Below are 20881 nucleotides of genomic sequence, written 5' to 3'. Positions count from 1 at the left end.
ACTGTAGCTTTCCGAAAATAATAATGTTTCTTTTTTCAGATGACATTATTTACATAACTAATAATGTTTTGAGATAAGTTAACATTTTGCTATGGTGGTTGTTTCTTACAGCAGTTCATTCTAGGGGTCTCCAGGGACCCCAGTCCATAGTCCTTGTATGTTAAACATGTTGGTAGGCTGAGGGTTAAAATCACTAATAAATAAACCCATTGATACCAGTGCAATAACTTCCTAAACATGTCATATTTTAATATTCATGTGTATAATTTGTATGTGAAAGCAAATAGGAAGTTACATTTTACTAGATACAACCATTAGATTCATGTGGGGAAGTAAAGACCTATAATATCTACTGACATGTAACTCAGCAGAAGTTGTCTCAAAAAACGGACACACTGAAGCCTATGTCAAAATACATAGAGTTTATATACAGGGTTTTAAATGAATATACTGTATGTTCTTACATGCTGACTTAAGGTGGCAGTGTAGTATTTTTTCAGTGCCTGGTATTCACATCAAATACTCAACTGTTAACGCACTACATACTTGAAATGTAAAATGTTTGTTGAGATCATGGTTGAAATATGAAAACTACACCTTAAAAACTATAATGTTCCTTCATAATGGACATCAGTACATAAGTAAAACATCAGGTACCGATGCTGTGTTGCTTTGCATACTAAAATTTGCTACTAAGAAATCTTCCACGTATGGGAGGATACTTCCTCTTTTAGTCATTTAAATAGAGATGAAAGATAATATTCTGTTGAAATTACAGATGCTGACATTTGATAACACTGCCCCTAAGCCTCTCGTTCTAAGAAATGCTTTTAGGGCTTGTTTCTCTACTTTTGTATTGTTCATTTTTTTATATGTTATTCTCTGTTTTGCTTCCTTGCTTTCTGGATTTCAGCAGCTCACAGAAGAATTTTGAACCCAAGGTCCTGTAAACAAGCAATTTCCTGTATGTGTGCGAACAGTCTGGTTCAGTGTGTGAATGTAAATGACCAGACACTCATTATCTGAAACATGCTGACACTTGCATAGTGTAGACAAACCACAATTAGACTGATAGTAACAAATATAGATCAGGGACAAAACATTGCAAGTAAGTGTCATATAGTCTATGATTTATTCACATTCAAACATGCATAGTTTATCAGCAGCAATCCTTTACTCCAATCAGTTTTACCAGTGAAATAAATAAGTCTTGGTTAGGGCTGGATATATAGATTTTAAAATTAAAAAATATACACCTAAGTTAAAACACGAGTAGCTTACCACATCAGTCTGTTTCACACGTTAACGTGTTGTAAATTCACAATCTGACAGCATTATACGTAGGTAAATGACACAGTTTGGAATCAAAAGGCTTTCGGATAGTGTAACTCTGATAAGGCACTTGTTTACAACATGTATCTGTGACTCACAACACTGAGTCTTTGGTCAGTTTTTATAGCTCCTGTGATCGAGCTTTCACTGCTCCATACTGAGTCCAGCTCCAGTCCTCATCCTGGAGAGAGAACAAACAGACCTTTTTACCATCAACACATTGCTTATACTGAACTACATGACATACCGTTCTCCACCCTCCCTGCTGAACATTATCATGCCATTCTCCCATCTTGAACCTTCTAATAAAGGTGTCTAATAAAATTTACAATGTTAATTTTTTTTTAAGACGCCTTCTGGTCAAATATTTATAGTGAGCAGCTTAGTTTATATATAAGTTGTTACTTCAAGAATCTGCTTATATGCATGAACACACTCCCTCACACCTGTATAACATACCATAACACTGTGCTCCATCTCCTGGGTGGCGTCTTGCAGCAGAGAAGTTAGTTGACTCAGATAACGCTGATTGTCATCCAGTAATTGATGAACAGTTTCACTAAAAGAGAACAGAGACTCTAAATTGACTGTGTGAATGTGTTTTTATGCGCGAGTCTGTGTGTATCATCTCTCACCCAATTTATGCTGGACCAAAAAAATACTGTCTTTCAGGACTTTGGAGGCTCTGTATTATAGTCATCAAGTCAATGGTGATTCAGGAACGCATGAGTTGTCCTGTTTGGTTTCTACAAACTACTAAACTTTAAGGTGCATCGAATGACCTCTAGTGGTAGTTTTGTGATTTGTGCAAAACCCAGCAGCTGATTGTGCAACTCATTCTACAGTAGACCATCTTCATCAGATCATCTTCTACACTAATATCAGAAAAACAGTCACATGATGATATGTTGCTGTTCATGTATTGAGCTCTGTGAGACATCTGGCTGTGATCTTACCCGTCACTGGACCGTTGCATTAACGACTGCGATGGAGAATTGCTCTGCGCCTTAAGACACGACAAGACACGCAGTATTAGCTAAGTATTATACTGAATTGCAGTGCTCCTAAACCCTCACTGAGAGATAAGAATATTTCCTGTTGTTTCACTTGTTGTATACTCACACAGGCAATCTTGAGGAGGTACCAGAACTCTTTCTGTCTCTTCATTTGCATCTGCATCACTGCTGCCTCTGCCGTTTTTATGTTCTCTACCGCCCTCTCCAACTTTGGGAACAAATCAACGATGCGTTGCTTACACACCAGAATTGTGCTACAGAAAGAGAAAGATGGGGAAGTGTAAAATGATACCTCATTCATGCTGAACTTTGCATGGTTGTGTGTGTCTCTGTTTATTCTAGAGCGGTGGATTTTACCTCAGGTGAGTGTACAAGTCCTTCAGCACTCGGTCCTGGTTCTGAACCGTTTGGAGTATGGTCTTCACCATGTCCGAGCTGTCACTGTAGCCATGTGGAGGGTCAGGACCTGTATGAACGAACACATACTCCTATTACTACCACTGTGGTGTACTAGTTCATTGAATCCTTCTATACATTTTGACAGCTAATGCCATGGACACAGTACACGACTTTCTCGTCAGATCGCTTATACTGTTCACAATACACAACTTTCTGTCTTGTAATCGGGAGTCTTGAAGTCGTGGTTTGCGCACGACATGACTGATCGGCGACAAAGGGTTACACATTACAAGATCTTTCACCAGGAGGAATCCCCGACAAATCTGTCAGGTCTCCAAACTACATTTTGTCATGAAAACACAAGTGCAAAGTGCACTGATTTGGAGCAAAAAACCAGAAGAAAAAGAAAAAAACATGGGTGAGAGAATGGCATAGCGTACGCAGGCAGCAAGAATTGTCTATTTAGCCTGCTTGATATCTTTTGGGCGTCTGTGACGCATCGGTGAGCTCTCAGATCGTGTCTTTGAACAGTTCACCGAGTTCACCGAGTGGAAAATCAGGGCTAAAATGTGTAGTGTGAACTTGGCATAAAATATTTATTTCTTATAGCACTGAATTGTATCCATAGCAACAAGCATCATCAGATTCTGCAAAGTAAATGGTCTCTACTATTTTATATATGTGATGATGTGTACTAACTTTTGCATTTAGCTTTCAGTTGCTTGTAGAGTTCAATAGCTTTTTCCTCACTGAAAAGAGAGACATTAGATTAGTTTCTGTACATCACAGTCATTGAAATGATAATTGCATAATTATAACAGAAATACTGACAGCTGCTCCATTACATCCCCTTGTTTCCTCGCAAACGGACTCCTCTGCAACTCCACAATCTCAGAATGTAGAGCCACTATCTCTTCATCAAGATACCCCACGTCTGCAACCTACAGCAGAAAACACCCTCATAGCACGTGTTGTTTTTAAATAACTGTCAGTAAGGTTGTCACTATGACTAGGAATTTAACATTTGTCCTACCTTTGTAAACCCATCAGCCTTGTCTTCATTTTCCTCCCACGTCTTCAGCATTTTTTCTGAAGCTTTAGATAAATACGCCACAACAGCAGATTGTTTCAATTAGTACTTCTGTAATGACTTTAAATGTATGTATGTGTTACAGCAGCACATTAAGATCCACTCACAGATGCCGGTGTGTCTCTGCTTGGTGTATTGCTCAAGGTCGTGCTGGATGCTGGTCTTAAAGAAAGCCAGTTTGGCTCGGAGCTGCTGCGATTGGGAGAACAGCAGGTTCTTGTACCGCGTCAAGTTGGTGTTGTAACGCAGCAAACTCAGCCTACACAAACATAAGGGAAGGATACTTCAGTAGTGTGTGTGTGTAAGTGTATGGATATACTATATATATGTGTGTGTTTGTGTGCACTTACATAGCAGCCCTCTGTCCCTGGTACAGACGTATGTAGTCTTCTTTCAGCCCACAGATGTAGCTGACTGCCTCTCCCCACACCTTCCTCAGTGCAGCCAGTGGGAGTTGCGTCTTGGTCTCCCTGACTAAGACAACACACATTCCCACATTTACTTGGACATCAAATTCAAAGCCTCTTCCATAACTCGTCGGATGAAATTCAATTCGATTGACTTTCAAAAACAACAAGGTTTTATTTAACTTTTCTAAAACCCGCATTCTGAGGACAACAACACACAGAGAAATTGAAGAGTAACTTTAGGACATGATTTACAGCTCAGTATGAAGTTAAATATCTCACCTATAAAGTTGACACTGTCTGGCAGAGGTCTGGCAGTCAGTGGCCCAGAGTACTTGGTCAGACTCTTATCAAAAAGGAAAACTATGGAGCTGTCCCACCCTCGCTGAAAGCAGAGAACAAATATCACCGCGTGTACTACAGTGTGTGTTAGTGGAGGGTCACAGCACACCGGTAGACATCTATGCTGAGGTTTAGATTTAGATTTGACTCTTCAGTTTCTACCAGTTCAGCCAAAAAGACAAACACTCTGCAAACTTAATGTCAAACGATTTGTCTATTTGTTCCTACAAATCAGCATGTTTGTCTTTTGTACTGTAAAGGCATTTTAAATATCTTTTAAATGAATTGCACTGTTGTAACATTTAAGCAAAAATGGCAAAAAATCAACAACAACCCATTCCTACTGCTAGAAACAGCAAATTCAGTGTGATGCAGAACTGTTAAAAAAACAGTAGGTCCTCTTGTGGGCTACTGTGTATTTACATGTGGCTGAGCTGGTTTGACATTAGATATTTTTGTTTGTGTGTGTGGGTGCATGTTTGTGTGTGTGTGTTTGTGTTTGTGTGTGTGTGTGTGTGTGTGTGTGTGTGTGTGTGTGTGTGAGTGCGTGTTTGTGTGTGTGGGTGCGGGTATGTGTGTGTGTGTGTGTCACATACCAACCCATCTGGTAGGCAGTGTGCAGGCGGTCTGCGTGGGTCAAGGGAGATTCCCGTCTCTAACAGCAGTTCCTGACTCAGCGGGGAGATGTGTGACTGAGTGTGTGTCTCCAGACGAAGCTGGAGGGAGTGTAAGCTCTCTTCAGAACCCAGAACCAAGGAGTGCAGCTGGGCTGATGTCATGTCCAACACATGGATCACCTGATAGAAGGAAAAGGTGTGGAGCACGAGGTTTGCTTTGGACTACTGTCATCTAGTCTTGTGGCAAATATAAAACCATAAAAGCACTCAATAAAATCGGGTTCAAATTGGTGTAATTACAAGCGAGGTTCATATTATTGACCTTCATGTTGAGGATATTCTGCAGAGCGGTGTAGCAGTGCGGCTTGTTTGTGTCAGGATCCAACCCTCCACCACGTGTTGCAGGGTCCCACAGTAACAGCATCTGCAGAAGAGACTCAACTGGTTCCAGCAGCGGCCTAAACACACAAACACAGGCACGCACGCACACACACACACACACACACACACACACACACACACACACACACACACACACACACACACACACACACACACACACACAGGTTAGATGATGCAGGTAGAATGAGGGATGCTTGACTTTGGTAGGAATGAAAAAGTGTTCTTTTTTTGTATCTACCTGCTGAGATTGTTGGGATATGGAAGATGTGTCGAGAATCTGACTTCTCCATTCATGTCCTCTACTGCTATGATGTCTTTGGGACCTTTGTTCTTCACTTTGCTTGTCCTACAAAAGCAGCCAAACATGCAAAGAGAAAAAGACTGACGATATATCAGACAAATTGCAAGGTAGATCCACAAAATATCAGTTTGTCCCAAAACACTTATTTAGGATAAAAATACTCCAGACACTGAAAACTGGAGATATTATCACTCAAATATTCAATCAATTTTTGGTTCATATCACTGCTGGAATATATAGTAATAATATAGTGAATCTTTTGATAATCAATTTGTTGTAACCTAATTAAGTATTTTTATGTCCTGTGATAACATTGAGACAATGGCTTTTTCTGTATGTTTGAATACTATCATTTGAAAAAATACTGTAGGATTACTTGATTTTCTCACTGTAATGTGCATAGTTTTTGCAGTGTGTGTATTTTTTGTATAAATATAAAACACTGAAGAGATGTTAAAACTGTATCCCCAGGGTCTCCTATGAGTATTGAAGAGAAAAATACTGCTGCCATGGTTGACTCACCACTGTACAGGCTGCATATGGTGTAAAAAGGGACGAAAGCCACAAGTGCATTCAAATATCACTGTCCCAAAGCTCCAGTAGTCGACAGTTACAGTGTAGGGTTTACTTTCAAACAGCTCTGGAGCCTGGCACACATAAACAGACATGTATAAAACAGGGCTTAATGAATGATACGTCTTGTAATATGAAATGAAGCGTAATACTACTGCAACACTTACCAGATACTGGAGAGTTCCAACAAAGGATGTACAGAGACTGCCCTGGTCCAGGTCTTTTGCATAACCCAGATCAATGATTTTATGGACAAGCTGGAGGAATACATAGATTCAGAGTGAGAGCGGGGCGAAAAGGCAGATCACAGAGGCTGCATGTGTGTAAGTACAAGAGGAAATTAGTTCACCTTCCCACCAATCTCCTGTAGAACTATGTTCTCCGGCTTTAGGTCTCTGTGGATGATCTTGTTTTCATGGAGATACTGGATACCAGAACCTGTGTAGATTTAAAAAAAAATATTTGATATACATTATGTATCAACATGTGAAAACAGTGGCTTTTTATCAGAGTAGAAACTGAGGAATATTACCTATATCACTGAGCAGCGAGAGGACTTCACTTTCCTTTAGTCCACAACAGTTTTCTGGTTTATTCAAAACCTACAAAATGAGGAACAGAGAAAGAGGTGAATACTGTTATGTATGAAAAGACAATAAATTACTTGTGGTCTTTAGGAAATACACAGTGGGTACCTTGCGTAGGTCTCCTCTGGAGCAATGCTCCATGGCCAGCAGAGGTAGGTCATTTAGAGCAATCGAGCTCAACTCCTCTGGAACTTCTCTGGCCTGAACAACATTTACATGGTTCAACCTGTAAAAGAAAGAAAGCCAAAGATTCATTGATGGTTTGACAAGAAGAGAGGTGGTCAGTTATCCAAGCAAATATACAACAAAGCTTATTATTGCGCCAGTTTCCAAACACAAGCAGATGATTCATACTCACTTCTTCATGATCTGGATCTCTCTGCTCCAGCGATCTCTGTTCTTGGAGTTCAGCTCTAGGCGGCAAAGTTTCACAGCAATCTTTTCTCCAGACTCCTGCTCCAAACACAGGTCAGAGGTAAAACTAAGCCAAAGACACACCTGGGTCTGCAGTTTATGTTCTCCTGATTATACATGGGTACATATATGACAGCACTTACAAGGTGCTGATACAGGTAGACGTGCCCAAAGCCTCCCATCCCAAGTCTCTCCTTCATCTCCCATGAGCCACACAGCTGGCTCTGTTTAAGTGCTGCACGCTCCATAACGTGAGGTCTGCTGTGGCGTCAGAGGTAGTCTGCTGAAGTAGAGCCAAAATAACAAAAAGTGTGTCACTGTCAAAATATGTATAGTATGGCTTCTTTTCAGTTGTTTATACTTTTTAGACCTTTTTAATCATGATTTTCCACTACTTGTGGTATTCGTCTGCATCTGCTTGGACAGTTAAATGTTCAGTACTGCTTTATATTAATGTATTGTAATATAAGTTGTAATAACACAAATGTTAGCCAGTGATTTATTCCTCAACTCACTTAACACTAGTTTAATGGTAATTTTAACTCTTAATTGTTATGTTATTCTACTTTCAGGGCTTCTTTTTATATTCTAGTGGTGCACATAGAATTAATACTGTTGCTGATTATAAGATTTTGCTGCAACAGTTACCTATTTTTCCACGGGGATCAACAGTTTAAATTCACCTTTTTATTATATTAACTGCTCTTGAGATGTTGTATTTGGCTCATACTATCAGTAGCTTGGTAAACTCAGGATTAAAAGCCAGTTGTCGTTGTTGTTAAAAGCCAATTTTAAGTTTCCTGAAGGCAGATAACTTGCTTAAGTCTACTAAAAGAAACACACCACTCCTCAAAGATCAGATACACTCACCTGTCCAGGAGGTCAGAGTTTATAGATGACTGAGGTCATTTCTTCAGCGCTTTATGTCAGAACATTGTTGCCCTAAAAGTTAGCTAACCGTGTTGTTTACGGTCCCTTTTCTTCGTGTTTACACTTAACAGTTAGACGTGAACCGGCGAAATTTAACCTTCAATCTTCCCAATTCATCAAACACAGCTTTAACGATACGTTTACGCTGTTCTTGTAGTAGTTTTGGATGGAAACATACAGCGAGGGGCGGCTTGATATATGCGGAAAGTGAAAGTATGTAAACTGACAGGCAGGCAGACGTTGCATCTGCGCATGCGTGTCTGGTTTGCAGAGGACGCATGGAGGCAGACTTCAACTAGTCCCTCTGTTTAGGGGATTTCCCATCCAACCCACACCCAAACCAGCGGACAGGGTGTTAATTGATGAATTTAATGTCAACATGGGTGCAATATTTCCACTCCTTCCTTTTTTTCCATCAGCAAGAACAAATCTTCCCCCAAAGCTATGATAAGGTCCTCATTTGTTCACTAGATGGTGCCATATGCACAGTTTCAGTCCTGTCAAAATACAGTACAGTACACAGACTGAAAGGTTCCACATTAGATAAAATTACAAGTGCATTCAAACTATTTATACGGAAAATAGTATTATAAAGCAGTTTTTCCACACTCAGTGGTAACAACTGTGGTACAACTGAAGCTAAAATATCCTGTGACCTGACATTAGCCTATAATTATTGTATTTAGACATTATCAGAGAGCAGTTCTTCTAGTAGGGCCTCATAGATACACCATGCATCTCCCTTCTGTTGGTAAACATCTCTTTTTTTCACATAAGATACAATGGTGAGTCAAGAAATTATCATCTGTAATAAAGTGCAGGGAACACAAGAGGCTTTAAGGTGGAGGGAGATTTATGTATGCAGTCTAAAAGCTACAATATCACTTTTATCAGGTGCAAACATTATTGTAGAAAGGTTTTCCAAGTAGCAGATGAAAAACATGGTTAGTTTCAATATAAAATTACCCCCAAATAAATTGTTCAATTGTTCCACATGGGTCTTTAAAGTCAGTCTTTTCATCCAGCCAGGTTCCCAAATATTTGAAACATTCAAAAATTTGAGAACCAGAGGTTTGATTTGGTTGATATATATATGATGAGGCAATATTGTTTTAACATCAGATTAGCCTGAAAGTGTGTGTGTGTGTTTGTGTGTGTATATATATACACACACACACACACACACACACACACACACACACACACACATACATATATATATATACATACATACATTATATATATATATACACACACACACACACACACACACACACACACACACATACATATATATATACATACATACATTATATATATACACACACACACACACACACACACACATACATATATATATACATACATACATTATATATATATATACACACACACACACACACACACACATACATACATACATTATATATATATATATACACACACACACACACACACACACACATACATACATACATCATATATATATATAATGTACATATAAGCCCGACTAATCCTTCACTGAGATTACAATTATAAAATGAAATGCATTCTTAAAATTGTCATCAAATGTCATCTTTTACTTCAAGAGGATATCAGTATTTTCTGCATTATTAATGATTTATGGTTCCAGACATCTGACATCAGGGGGAGCTCACAATTTCTCAATTCACCAAAGCTCTGATGAGATGAAAGATGTGGTCACAGTAGCGCTTGAGAAACATGATGTTAGTCAGGAAATTTGACGACATGGTTAAAACGATGATTAAAGGACTGATGTAATGGCCAGTGCTCCTGATGTTGGCAACCATGAAACAAAATAAATTGCAGCTGTCTGTGCTTTTGTTGTGTTTGTTGCCTTCTACGTGAAACAAAGTATGTTTGTGAAGCAATAAATTTCAGAGTGTCCAATAAAAAAAAATCATGACTCATGACTAAACTGGTTCTTTGCTTAGCAGGTGTTCAACTATTAGAAATATTTTAGATTAGCCAAGTTTTATATATCAAATATTGGTATTCAAATAGTATCCAAATAATATAACTCACTTATAGTGAATTATATTATATTTCTCCTTATGCAATACATTTTGTTATTTTTGGCAGACACTTTTATCCAAAGCAACTTGCAAGCAAGGCAAGAATAAAACAATACAACGAAAATTCAAATCTGTTTTGTGTCTGCAGACTATTAAGAAGATGAATTAAGAAGAAAACATGGCTTGTAAATACTGTACTGTAGAATTACAACTAATAGTGGAAATCAAATTGGGGATGTGTAGGCATGCATGTATTTAAAGCTGTGGTTGCACACCCACCCTAATAGTTTCTAAAACTGCTCGGCTTCCCTTTTTATTCAAAAAAGTTCTACATTTTCTCAGAACACTGGAAAGGAGAAACAGATAGGTGAGTCTGAAATCCCCATCAATACATTGTTGGGTGAAATATGTGTGAATAGTGAATATAGTGAAAATAATTGCTCTCAGAGATGATACATAGTTGGCACTTTAGATAAAGGAAGTAAGGCCTTGACATGACAAATAAACTCCCTAGAATTTAATGGTTCATTTCGATGGAATAGTTACCACTTTAATTTACATTATCAAACAATTATGATGAGGCAATACTGTTTTAACATCAGATTAGCCTGAAAGATTAATCACACTATGTTTCTGTGGCTTGTACTTCTCGTTTTCAACACACTAATGTTGAAACAAAATCCCACGGTCTATAGCTGTAACCTCCTACATAACACGTAGGAGCTTCTAGCTATTATTACAGGAGAATTCAGCACACACAACTATCGTAACATACAAACACATCTAATTTGAACAATTTAGAATAAGAGAAACAACAAAAAAAGCACTTTAAAGATCATCGGAGTTTGTTGACACTAAACACTGAAGGGGCCCTCTCTCCAACTGTGGGCCCCTGACCCTTCAGTGAGCATGTTGAGAGTCTGTTTATAATTTCTTTTAACTTACAGTACATTATTGGAGCAAGCTGAGGTGCATGACATCAGATTTAAAAATGATTCATGGAGAAGAGCAAGATGTGACAAAACAGCTGAGGCTGTGCGACAGCACGTGGAGGTCCAGACTGGACTAAATGAGGAAGAAGACCAGACAAAATGACAAAATGAAACACTTCAAATTGCAGGTGGCTTCAACAAATATTCTGGGCTTCCCTGGGTTTGGTAATTTTTGTGTAATTCATTGTTCTTCTTTTGGTGAAACACCTGAGTGTGGCTTAAAGTAGACATCAAAGTTAACACAGAGAAGGTTGCAATAGGAGTCAATACATTAATTAAATTAATGTTTTAAGCTGTTTAAATCAATGTTTTAAGCTGTTAAGTTGTTTCATGCTTTATGACTTTGGCACATTCATGTTGTAAATATTTATCTCATCCCTCGGAGATCCCAAGCCCCTTAAGCCTCACAAAAACGTATCAAGTCCATTGTCCCCCGTCAAAGAGGAGGAAATTGACTCATACGGGCGTCAGTGTAGTTTATGAGGAAATGTTCATGTGAAAGATTTATGCCAAGAAAGCCCCAAAAGTCTGACACAATGCTTATTGTTTTGGGGGAAGTTACTCACTGTTTACACTATAATTGAAAGATTTGCTACTCTAAGGAAGTTGGTTAAATGAGCCCATCGGGTAATATCATCATCTTCTCAGGAAGTTTCAGGAATACATGATTTCTTGATTATCATCTTGATTAATGATGTAGATGGAATGGAGGAAAATAGCTGATAATTCAAGAGGATGTTTATGCACAACATGATCTAATAGAAGTGAGATCACTTTGTTTTATGCAATATCTGAGCAAACAGATTTAGTGGTCTATTTTTTTTAAATCTAGAACACATTTAGCTTTTATGCTCTTTTCTACATTAAAAAAAAACCTTGGAGACCTACTCTCCCTGAGGTCCACAAAAAAAAAATTAAAAATTAAAAATGTCTTATTATAAATTAAACAAAAGTGAAAACATTACATACATATTTTTATACATAATGCACATACATGAGAGTGCAAAAGTTTTAGGCCCTTAAGATGTTTATATTTTTATCCATAATGCAATACCATCAGAGAGGCGTCTGATCGGTCCCAAAATTATTCTACAGCATAACAATGACCCCAAACATACAGCCAGAGTCATAACGAATTATCTTCCACAACAAGAAAAACAAGGAGTCCTGCAACAGATGATATGGCCCCCACAGAATCCTGATCTCAACATCGTGAAGTCAGTCTAGGATTACATGAAGAGACAGAAGCAGCTGAGACGCCTAAATCCATAAAGAACTGTGGCAGCTTCTCCAAGATGCACAAACAACCAACCTCAAAGTACCTTGAAAAACTGTGTGTAGGTGCACCCAGGAGGACTGGTGCTGTTTGAAAGGCAAACAAATATTTATGTAGGTTTCCTCTCTTTGCTGAACTTTGTATAAAGTTAATTGATAAATAAAAACTATTCATGGTTATATTTTTGTAATATACATACAGACAAATTAAAGGAAAAATTGGTACAGGTTTGAATGCTTGACCCCTACATTGAGGGTAACCGATGGCTCTGTTATGCTGTGGGGGGGCATTTTGCTGGCATGGGTTGGGTCCACATAGAGGGAAGGATCACTGCAAATCAATACAAAGTTGTTCTGAGTGGTCACCTTTTTCCTATGAGAAAACATTTCCATAGGGCGCGAGGGGTAAGTATGAAAATGATGTGAACCATATGCTATGACCTTCACAGTCGCCAGATCTCAACCCAATTGAACACATATGGGAGATTTTGGACCGATGTGGTAGACAGCGCTCTCCACCATCACCATCAAAACACCAAATGGGGGAATATCTTTTAGAATAAATGGTGTTCATCCCTCCATTAGAGTTCAGAGACTCGTAGAATCAATGCCAAGGTGCTCTGAAGCTGTTCTGGCAACACGTGGTGGCCAAACACCTTACTAAGACACTTTATGTTGGTTTTTCCTTTGATTTGTCACTTTCCTGTACCTACAGTACCAGTCAAAAGTTTGGACAAACTCAAGGGAACTAATTCAAAGCACTGTACATAAATACACATACACATAAAATTTGAAAACATAAAACAAGGCACAGCACTAGATTGTATTATAATCAGCATACACATTGCATTTAAACCCCTATTGACTACTCAGCCTTCAATCAAAACAGAACACTTCTTCATTCTGCTCTTGTCATGATAAGCTGTAAAAGCCCTGTATCAGTCAGAAAAACCTGCTGTTTATCGGTGACTTGTTATAATATAATAATACATTTCTTCAGCTGTTGTTAAATGTAAAATGACCTTATTCAGTGATTTGATTATAAAGAATGGTAAATTATTCCACCAGCGGCCACCCTTCAGTCTACCAAGTATATAATGTGGTGAACAATAGGGGAATTACTTATGAGTCTTAAAACTTTCCTTATAGTTTGAATGGGCAGATGTGCCCATCTGCACTCACAGCAACATCCGTTTCAATGTACACATAACCAATTTCAGATAGATTTTTTTTTTTTTACTGTTTTTCTGCGGTTAAAGGGGAGGGGGTGTATGTCTATGACAGGACATGACAAATTCTTTGGTCAAGACAAATCAGCAGCTGAGAGCCAGTCATATTTTCAGATGTGCTGATAAACCCCTCCCACTTGTTTCCTCTTTGTTTTTAAAAGGGAGGAAAAGCAGGCAGGATTAGAACTGCAACACCAGAGCAACTAACAGCGTGAGTCTGAATCTTGCTACGACAACAGAACAAAGACCTTCATCAGGATTACAAGTTTGGACAGAAAGGTAAGGATTTTTTTTGTCTACTTCATGAATGATAATAATGAAAGAAATCCAAGACTGATATTTTGTGGCAGAAACTGTGCACAGCTCTAACCATGCAATCAGTTTCTTGTGTTATTATCAAGTCGAGAATGTGTCTTGATACAGAAATATTAACTGTACTGCAAAACTAGAGTGGTGTAATGATACACTCATCCCATACAGTAATCTACAAGCCTGCAATGATACTGCACTCACTGTACAGATATTGATAGCATTGTCTTTATAGTACAGACAGTGAGCATGTTCTATCTGCTGCTCTTACTTTAAAACTCTCCACAGCAACAAATGTACAATGCAATCGAGACTAATGTGATAAAACACTGCAAATGGGCACAATTAAACCCAGACAAAGAACCTATGTGTCTGTTTCTGTTCCATAGTCAGACGTGTGTCCATGCGGTCATGTGCTAAAAGATAAACTCCCTATAAGGTCATCCAGTCACTTGGCGTTGTTCCATTTCTGTAAATTATTTTCTTTTTTCAGGCCATCATCTGACAAAAATATCCACAATAAGGAGAAGCAAAACCAGAAGTGAAGATGAAACTATTAGTCATCCTCATCATCCTTGCAGCAATGAATGTTAATGTGGTAAGCAACAATGAGAGGAAGTAGCTTTGGATTTGAAAGCCAGTGGATTCAGAGGCTTTTATGAATCTGTCTGTCTGTGCTGTTCTCAGGTTTTCTCACAACGGTGGTCTAAAAATAGAGCGCTGAAACCTCAAGGCCTTAATGGAGGTAAGTTAAGGCATTGATATATTCTTAAAATTCTCTGTTTGTCACCAGATATCATAATTTCTCTCCTCTCTCTTTGTGATGTGATCTTCAGAGAGTTGTCAGTCCGGCGATGGGAGCAGTTACAGGGGAACTGTTTCCAAGTCAGGTCGCGGCAAAAGATGTCTCAACTGGGACCAGTTTCAAAACCCTTGGGGAGCCTCAGAGGGAATTGGCGAACATAATTACTGCAGGTATACTTTGAGTATCTGGCACCTAGATATATCAGGGGAAAGTATTGTGTATGTTATGTGTTTAAAATTGTTGCACTTGAATTCTAGGAATCCTAACCAGGTCTTGATGCCATGGTGCCGTGTCATAAGAGGAGGGAGGGTTGTGAGAGAATTCTGCAAAATTCCCAAATGTAAGACCGAGACTAACGATTTAAAAGTTATTGAAATACTCTGATTTGGATTTTCCTCATGATATCTTTCTTTGTTTCCATACAGGTCCAACATCAACGGATACAGGTAGTTTGTTATCTCATATTTAATATTCTTCACAAGGGCATTTTGTTATTTCCTTCATTAGCACTCACTGACTTGTCCTGTGTGTCCCTGCAGAGCTGACATGTGGCGAGAGGTCCGAACAGAGGCTGAGTAAAATTGTGGGTGGTTCTTTCATACCCATAAAGTCACAACCATGGGTGGCTGCTATCTACAAGAATCGTAGTGGCTTCCTTTGTGGTGGCTCTCTCATCTCACCATGCTGGGTTCTCACTGCTGCACACTGCTTTGAAGATGGGTGAGACAAAACACTGCCCACTATCACTTCCTCCACCGTAGTTCTCAAACTATAATAGCAATGTGACTCATGAGGGTGTGTAATGTGTTTGCACATTTCTGTGTGTGTGTGTGTGTGTGTGTGTGTGTTAACCATGTGTGTATTTGGTGCAGTGAGAAAACCGACATCAAGCGTCTGTCTGTGTACCTGGGGAAGAGCGCCATTAATGACACAGATGCAATCAGGGAACAGAAGTTCACAGTGGAAAAACTGATCGTCCATCAAAAATATGATCACATCAACTACGACCATGACATAGGTGTGTGTATAAGAGTGAGAGAGAGAAATAGCTGTATGGGTGCTCTGTGAACAGGACTCATTACTGTCTTTTTACATTTCAGCACTGTTGAAGATCAGAACTAGAGATGGAAGATGTGCGGTGCGATCAGCGTCTGCACGGACAGTTTGTCTTCCTCCACCTCACACTCACCTGCCTGCAGGATTTCGATGCAGCATTGCAGGATTCGGCAAGGAGAGATTTGGTATGTACTGCAGAACCTCTAACCTACAGATTCATGACTGAACTTTCAGCCATTTGAGTGATTCTAACTAGCACTGTGTTCTCTGCAGGCGCATGGCACTATTCACAGTTACTGAAACAGGCCGAGGTGAAACTCATCTCCCAGACTGACTGTAAGAGTGATTTGTTCTATGGAGATCGCATCACTGACAACATGCTCTGTGCTGGGAGCCCTGACTGGAGCACTGATGCCTGCGGGGTGAGCAAAGACGTCATTGCATGAATAATATGTGAATAAAAAACAGCCCAGAGTACAAACCTTAAGTGAAAAAGATTGGAAGCACCTTGCTTGCAAACAGATGTGCATAAAGAACTTAAAGGAACTGACATGCATATATGCACCAGGCTCAGTGGAGGTGTGAAGACGACTCCTTCTTGTGAGCTTAGACCTTCATGTGCATCCTTTGCTCTTGATGTGGTTTTGCTTATTTATGCACATCTTAAAGCTTTAATTTAACGTTTCAGCCTTTGCATAAAGGAATTTCTAATCTTTTTCACTTTTTGATCTATTCTTATTTTATAAATTGCATTGATGTGTTTGATATTGTTCTGTGAAGCAATTATTGATGTTAAAACAAATATCTTAGATCAAAATTGATTGTTGTCACCCAAAAAGTGTTCATTATTCTGGGTCTAAATTCCACTTCAGACCATTTTAAAATCATTCAAAAAATACTAAATGCCTGATAGCGGCAGATCGGTTTGCACAGCATTCATTTGTTCACAATATTATGGATTTAAACCTGTAATTGTTTCATTTACTGCCAGTCAGTATCCATATGAGTCTGCTACAGGCATTGACTGACAGGTGTGTCCTCTCCTCACAGGGTGACTCTGGTGGTCCATTGGTGTGTGAAGCATCTGGCCGGATGTTTCTGTTCGGGGTAGTGAGCTGGGGTAATGGCTGCGCCAAGAAGAACAACCCAGGAGTTTACACACAGGTCAGCAACTACAACAAATGGATTGAAAACATAACAGGGCTCCCCAGATACACAGCAGGAGTCATGTATCCCAGAAAATGAAGCTGTGGCAGAAAGTTACCGGTCGGGCATTTCATTTTTTTAAAGGAAAATTTGGCAGCAATGTTGTAAGCTGTGTGTGTGTATGCAGGGGTGGAGAGTGGCAGCCGCTATAAATGCACAATGAAGGATTTACTGTCATATTTCAATGTGAAAAATATATAAAATATAAATTATAATAATAAAATATTTTGTTGAATATATGTAATTTTATATATTGTATAGTATGCTAATACTTATTACCTTTTCACTCTCTGTGCTAGATCTGTTTTTATAAGCAAGCTATTTGAAAGTTTATTTATCTAATTATATGTAAGAGGAATGTCCTCTTGTAAAAGGCTGGTCCTGCTATTGAGCATTATTTTGTAATAAATAATAATATTGTGTATTATATCATTCTCTGTCTCTCTTTTGCACATACAAATGTACACACACACACACACCCGCTTATAGTACATACTTCTGTCCTTGTGTTTATTCTGCACGTCAGAGGAATAGCAGCTGTGAGCAGTTGCTAGAGGACATACATATGTGTCTAAGAAATGAAATATGTGTATATGACAAAAAAAAGGAGAGAAACAAATATCACTTGAGTTCTCTTTAATTTGCGCCTGTCTGCAGCTTTTGAGTTTGAAAACAAGGACAAGAAAAGTAAGCAGCAACAGTGATGGGATAATTAATCCCATTATTGCTGATGTTAAAAAAAATCCCAAACAACTAAGTCTAGTGCCCAGACAGTTTGTAGTGAGATGAGTTCAGTTTAGTTTGTCACTGTCTTTTAGTGCCGGTGTCCATCTGCCAAACACTGGAGGGCACTATTGTGTAATCCACATGTCACTCAGTCTTCTCAAACAAGTATTACTGTAAACAATCACATAAAAATGGAGTATCTTCGTAAGAGAGGACAGCTGTATTTTCAAATTCTGCACTTGATACACTTTTTAGAGATGGTAAATAAATTGTGTGTGCAGCAAATTAATAGAGCAGGACTTTTTAATTATTTTTCCCACTCAGTCTCTTTAATCATCACTATATTCTGATTCCTCAAAGGCATCTAGTACTAAAAAGTTCGACTTGTTCTCAACTGAATCTCTCTTACAGTAAGACGCTGTGAATTATTCTACTAAACATCTGTCAAATGCACAGCAGCAGATTTATCTTCAAGCCTCCCTGTACTGTAGCTTAACAGCGACATACAGTACACTGTACATGTGACAAACAAAACAAACTAATGTCGGTTGAGTCAGAGCAGGCCAGCAATCAAAACTCCCATCAAAACTTTTTATTCCATGCCAAGAATAAGTAAAAGTAAAACAAGCAGACAGGATGAGCTACTCTACACGTCTTTTCCATTATCAAATTATTTCCTCATCTGGTGTTTCACTTAACAAGATTGTCAAGAAGAGAGTTCCTGTCAATAAAAAATGACAGCCACAGTTCATCAGAGCATTTGAGCACAGTAAACAGTAACAAAAAGTGAAAATTAAGCAGATGACAGGGAACAAAAACAAAAAATAAAAGTAGAAAGATGAATGAATGATTAGGTTTAATGTGGTTGGTTTTACTGTATTGTCACAAAGGAAGCATTGCATATTAATATATAATCACTTACAATACAATACAAGTGAGCACTGACTTTGGCTGTACAAACACCAGTTGTGTGCACACTGAACCACAACCATGCTTTCTCCAGAGAATGTTTAGTTTTGGTTTCTGTCCCACTATCAGCTGTATTCTTTTGCTTCTATGGAGTTATTTCCTCTTTTTAAGAGAAACTACATATTTTAGGACTCTGTAAGAAAGCACAGTTCATATCCATATGTAGCAATCTACTAAAACATGGTTCAGCTGCTGAGCGGGGAAGGCTTGTCAGAGGGTTATGATTCCCAGGAAAGTCTCAGTGTGGAGCAATGAGTGTTTATGTGTCCATTTGTCCACTGACTCAGACTTCTCTGTCTTATTACCCCATACCTCCAACATCCACACCCCCTCCCAAAAACAGAAACATATCACAGCAACGCTAAGCACCAGTGCTCCAATCATGACAGACAATCAATCAACGCAAATATACAACACCAACACACACAGTCAGACCCAGGAGGACAAATTGTAGTGTATAAGCATCACTTGTTGCTCGGACCAACCAGTGATAAACAACCCAGCTGGTCGTCACGTCATTTTTGAAAGCATACTTCAAAACCTCTCCAAGCAACCTGCTGCAATGGTTTCTAACAAAGTCTGTTTGGACAGGTCCACATATACAGACGGTTCACAGCAGTGCTACTGGAGCCAATTGCGGCCCGTCGTGTTCCCCCTCAATTACTCACACGGTCCAGTTTACTTTACTGCTCCTCTACTCTGCCTCAACCCATATATGGGTTTGAGATGCTGCAAGTATGAGTCTTACTCCTCTTTAAGGACAATTCCTAAGGAAGAGGAGACGAGAGGAAAGGAGATGAGAGGAGAGGAGAGGAGAGGAGAGGAGAGGAGAGGAGAGGAGAGGAGAGGAGAGGAGAGGAGAGGAGAGGAGAGGAGAGGAGAGGAGAGGGTCTATTCAACCAGGTGGACCAGAGAGTCCAGTCTCTCCGGTTTGGATGGCAGCCTCTTGTCTACACCTACGCTGGACACACACACACACACACACAGGGGTCGATGTTTTGGGGGTATAAATACCGCTGCTTTGCGGGTGGGGTCTCTGGTTTCTCCAGCACAAATTGAGGAACAGAGATAATATCAGCACACATTCACACACAAACACATGTACAGAAACTAAATTATTACCAATAGTTAAATCTGAATTGGCTGAAAAAAAATCAGTTTTGTGCATTTATCACTAAATGAATTTCTTTCACTTTCACACACCCAGTAAGTGCAGGTGGATGTTAAACTGCTCATGGTGGATCTTCAGTGTCAAAGTCAGGACGCTGGTGAAGGCAGAAAGTTAGTGTTGTGCGTGCAGGATCTACAGAGTCTCCTTCTCCTTCTCTCAGCTGCAGCAAGCTGAATCTCTGGTCTTAATTTAGACCTGGACATTGAAGCCTGGAGACATGAACTCCTGACCCACCTTTTAATGCACATAGATCATATGTCAGATGCAGGTTTTGAAGCTTTGTAAAAAAAAAAAAAAAGAAAAAAAAAAAAACCTACCCAAACTACCATTTTCTTCAACATTACAGGTGCTGGTGCAGCTCTATGTCCTCCATGGTTTCCGAGATGAAGCTGACCTTTTTAAGGCTGCAGAGAGCAGGTTCACCACACAGACGTTATGTTCACAAACCGTCCCTCCTGTAGGTGCCCCCTCCTCACCAAACATCTCCTCCTTATATCTTGGAATCACAATCTCTTCACATGAAGTTACCCCAACACTTTCCTTTTTGGGGCCACTGGCATGCATGACGTAATTTGGGAAGAGCTCTCACTTGCAGCGTGTGTGTGTGTGTGTGTGTGTGTGTGTGTGTGTGTGTGTGTGTGTGTGTGTGTGTGCGTGATGTGTGTGTGCGTGCAGGGAAAGCGTCAGTGCGCACCAA

General features: G+C 39.3%; 2 protein-coding genes across 3 annotated transcripts; one reads left to right on the top strand and one right to left on the bottom strand.

Annotated features, from left to right (window-relative positions):
- Positions 1-1115: 1115 nt before the first annotated feature.
- Positions 1116-8659, bottom strand: LOC122996812 (inhibitor of nuclear factor kappa-B kinase subunit alpha-like). 2 transcript variants are annotated; one of them, XM_044372515.1, is made up of 22 exons: positions 8351-8659; positions 7624-7763; positions 7425-7519; positions 7175-7292; positions 7012-7081; positions 6829-6917; positions 6647-6736; positions 6429-6553; positions 5844-5951; positions 5526-5661; positions 5183-5383; positions 4527-4629; positions 4188-4311; positions 3945-4096; positions 3781-3842; positions 3579-3688; positions 3447-3496; positions 2706-2814; positions 2455-2602; positions 2289-2338; positions 1792-1891; positions 1116-1513 (listed from the first exon to the last, which is right to left on the bottom strand). In XM_044372515.1, exons 2-22 carry the CDS (start codon positions 7726-7728, stop codon positions 1454-1456), a joined length of 2205 nt encoding a protein of 734 aa, XP_044228450.1. In that variant the 5' UTR covers positions 7729-7763; positions 8351-8659; the 3' UTR covers positions 1116-1453. The 2 variants fall into 2 exon arrangements, with proteins under 2 accessions (XP_044228450.1, XP_044228451.1); XM_044372516.1 differs by having other exon boundaries at positions 7624-7760.
- Positions 8660-14127: 5468 nt separating this feature from the next.
- LOC122997134 (urokinase-type plasminogen activator-like) lies at positions 14128-17704 on the top strand. Its single transcript, XM_044373132.1, has 11 exons — positions 14128-14221; positions 14745-14849; positions 14939-14996; positions 15088-15226; positions 15314-15396; positions 15482-15501; positions 15587-15776; positions 15929-16074; positions 16157-16297; positions 16386-16534; positions 17163-17704. The coding sequence occupies exons 5-11, from the start codon at positions 15338-15340 to the stop codon at positions 17355-17357; spliced, it is 900 nt and encodes a 299-aa protein (XP_044229067.1). The 5' UTR covers positions 14128-14221; positions 14745-14849; positions 14939-14996; positions 15088-15226; positions 15314-15337; the 3' UTR covers positions 17358-17704.
- Positions 17705-20881: the final 3177 nt, after the last annotated feature.

This window comes from Thunnus albacares, chromosome 14 (assembly GCF_914725855.1).
Source record: "Thunnus albacares chromosome 14, fThuAlb1.1, whole genome shotgun sequence".
NCBI classification, from domain to species: Eukaryota; Metazoa; Chordata; class Actinopteri; order Scombriformes; family Scombridae; genus Thunnus; species Thunnus albacares.
This window is presented reverse-complemented; position numbering and strand designations above follow the sequence as displayed.

Bases quoted from the DNA above. Each gene is read 5' to 3' on its own strand.
- LOC122997134 (XM_044373132.1), top strand. From the start codon at position 15,338: ATGGTGCCGTGTCATAAGAGGAGGGAGGGTTGTGAGAGAATTCTGCAA. The intron at 15,397-15,481 runs GTAAGACCGAGA...GTTTCCATACAG, and splicing joins ATTCTGCAAAATTCCCAAAT to GTCCAACATCAACGGATACA. The intron at 16,298-16,385 runs GTATGTACTGCA...TGTTCTCTGCAG, and splicing joins ATTCGGCAAGGAGAGATTTG to GCGCATGGCACTATTCACAG.
- LOC122996812 (XM_044372515.1), bottom strand. From the start codon at position 7,728: ATGGAGCGTGCAGCACTTAAACAGAGCCAGCTGTGTGGCTCATGGGAG. The intron at 5,384-5,525 runs GTCAATAATATG...TCCTTCTATCAG, and splicing joins AGAATATCCTCAACATGAAG to GTGATCCATGTGTTGGACAT. The intron at 3,843-3,944 runs GTGAGTGGATCT...ATTTATCTAAAG, and splicing joins GCAGAGACACACCGGCATCT to CTTCAGAAAAAATGCTGAAG.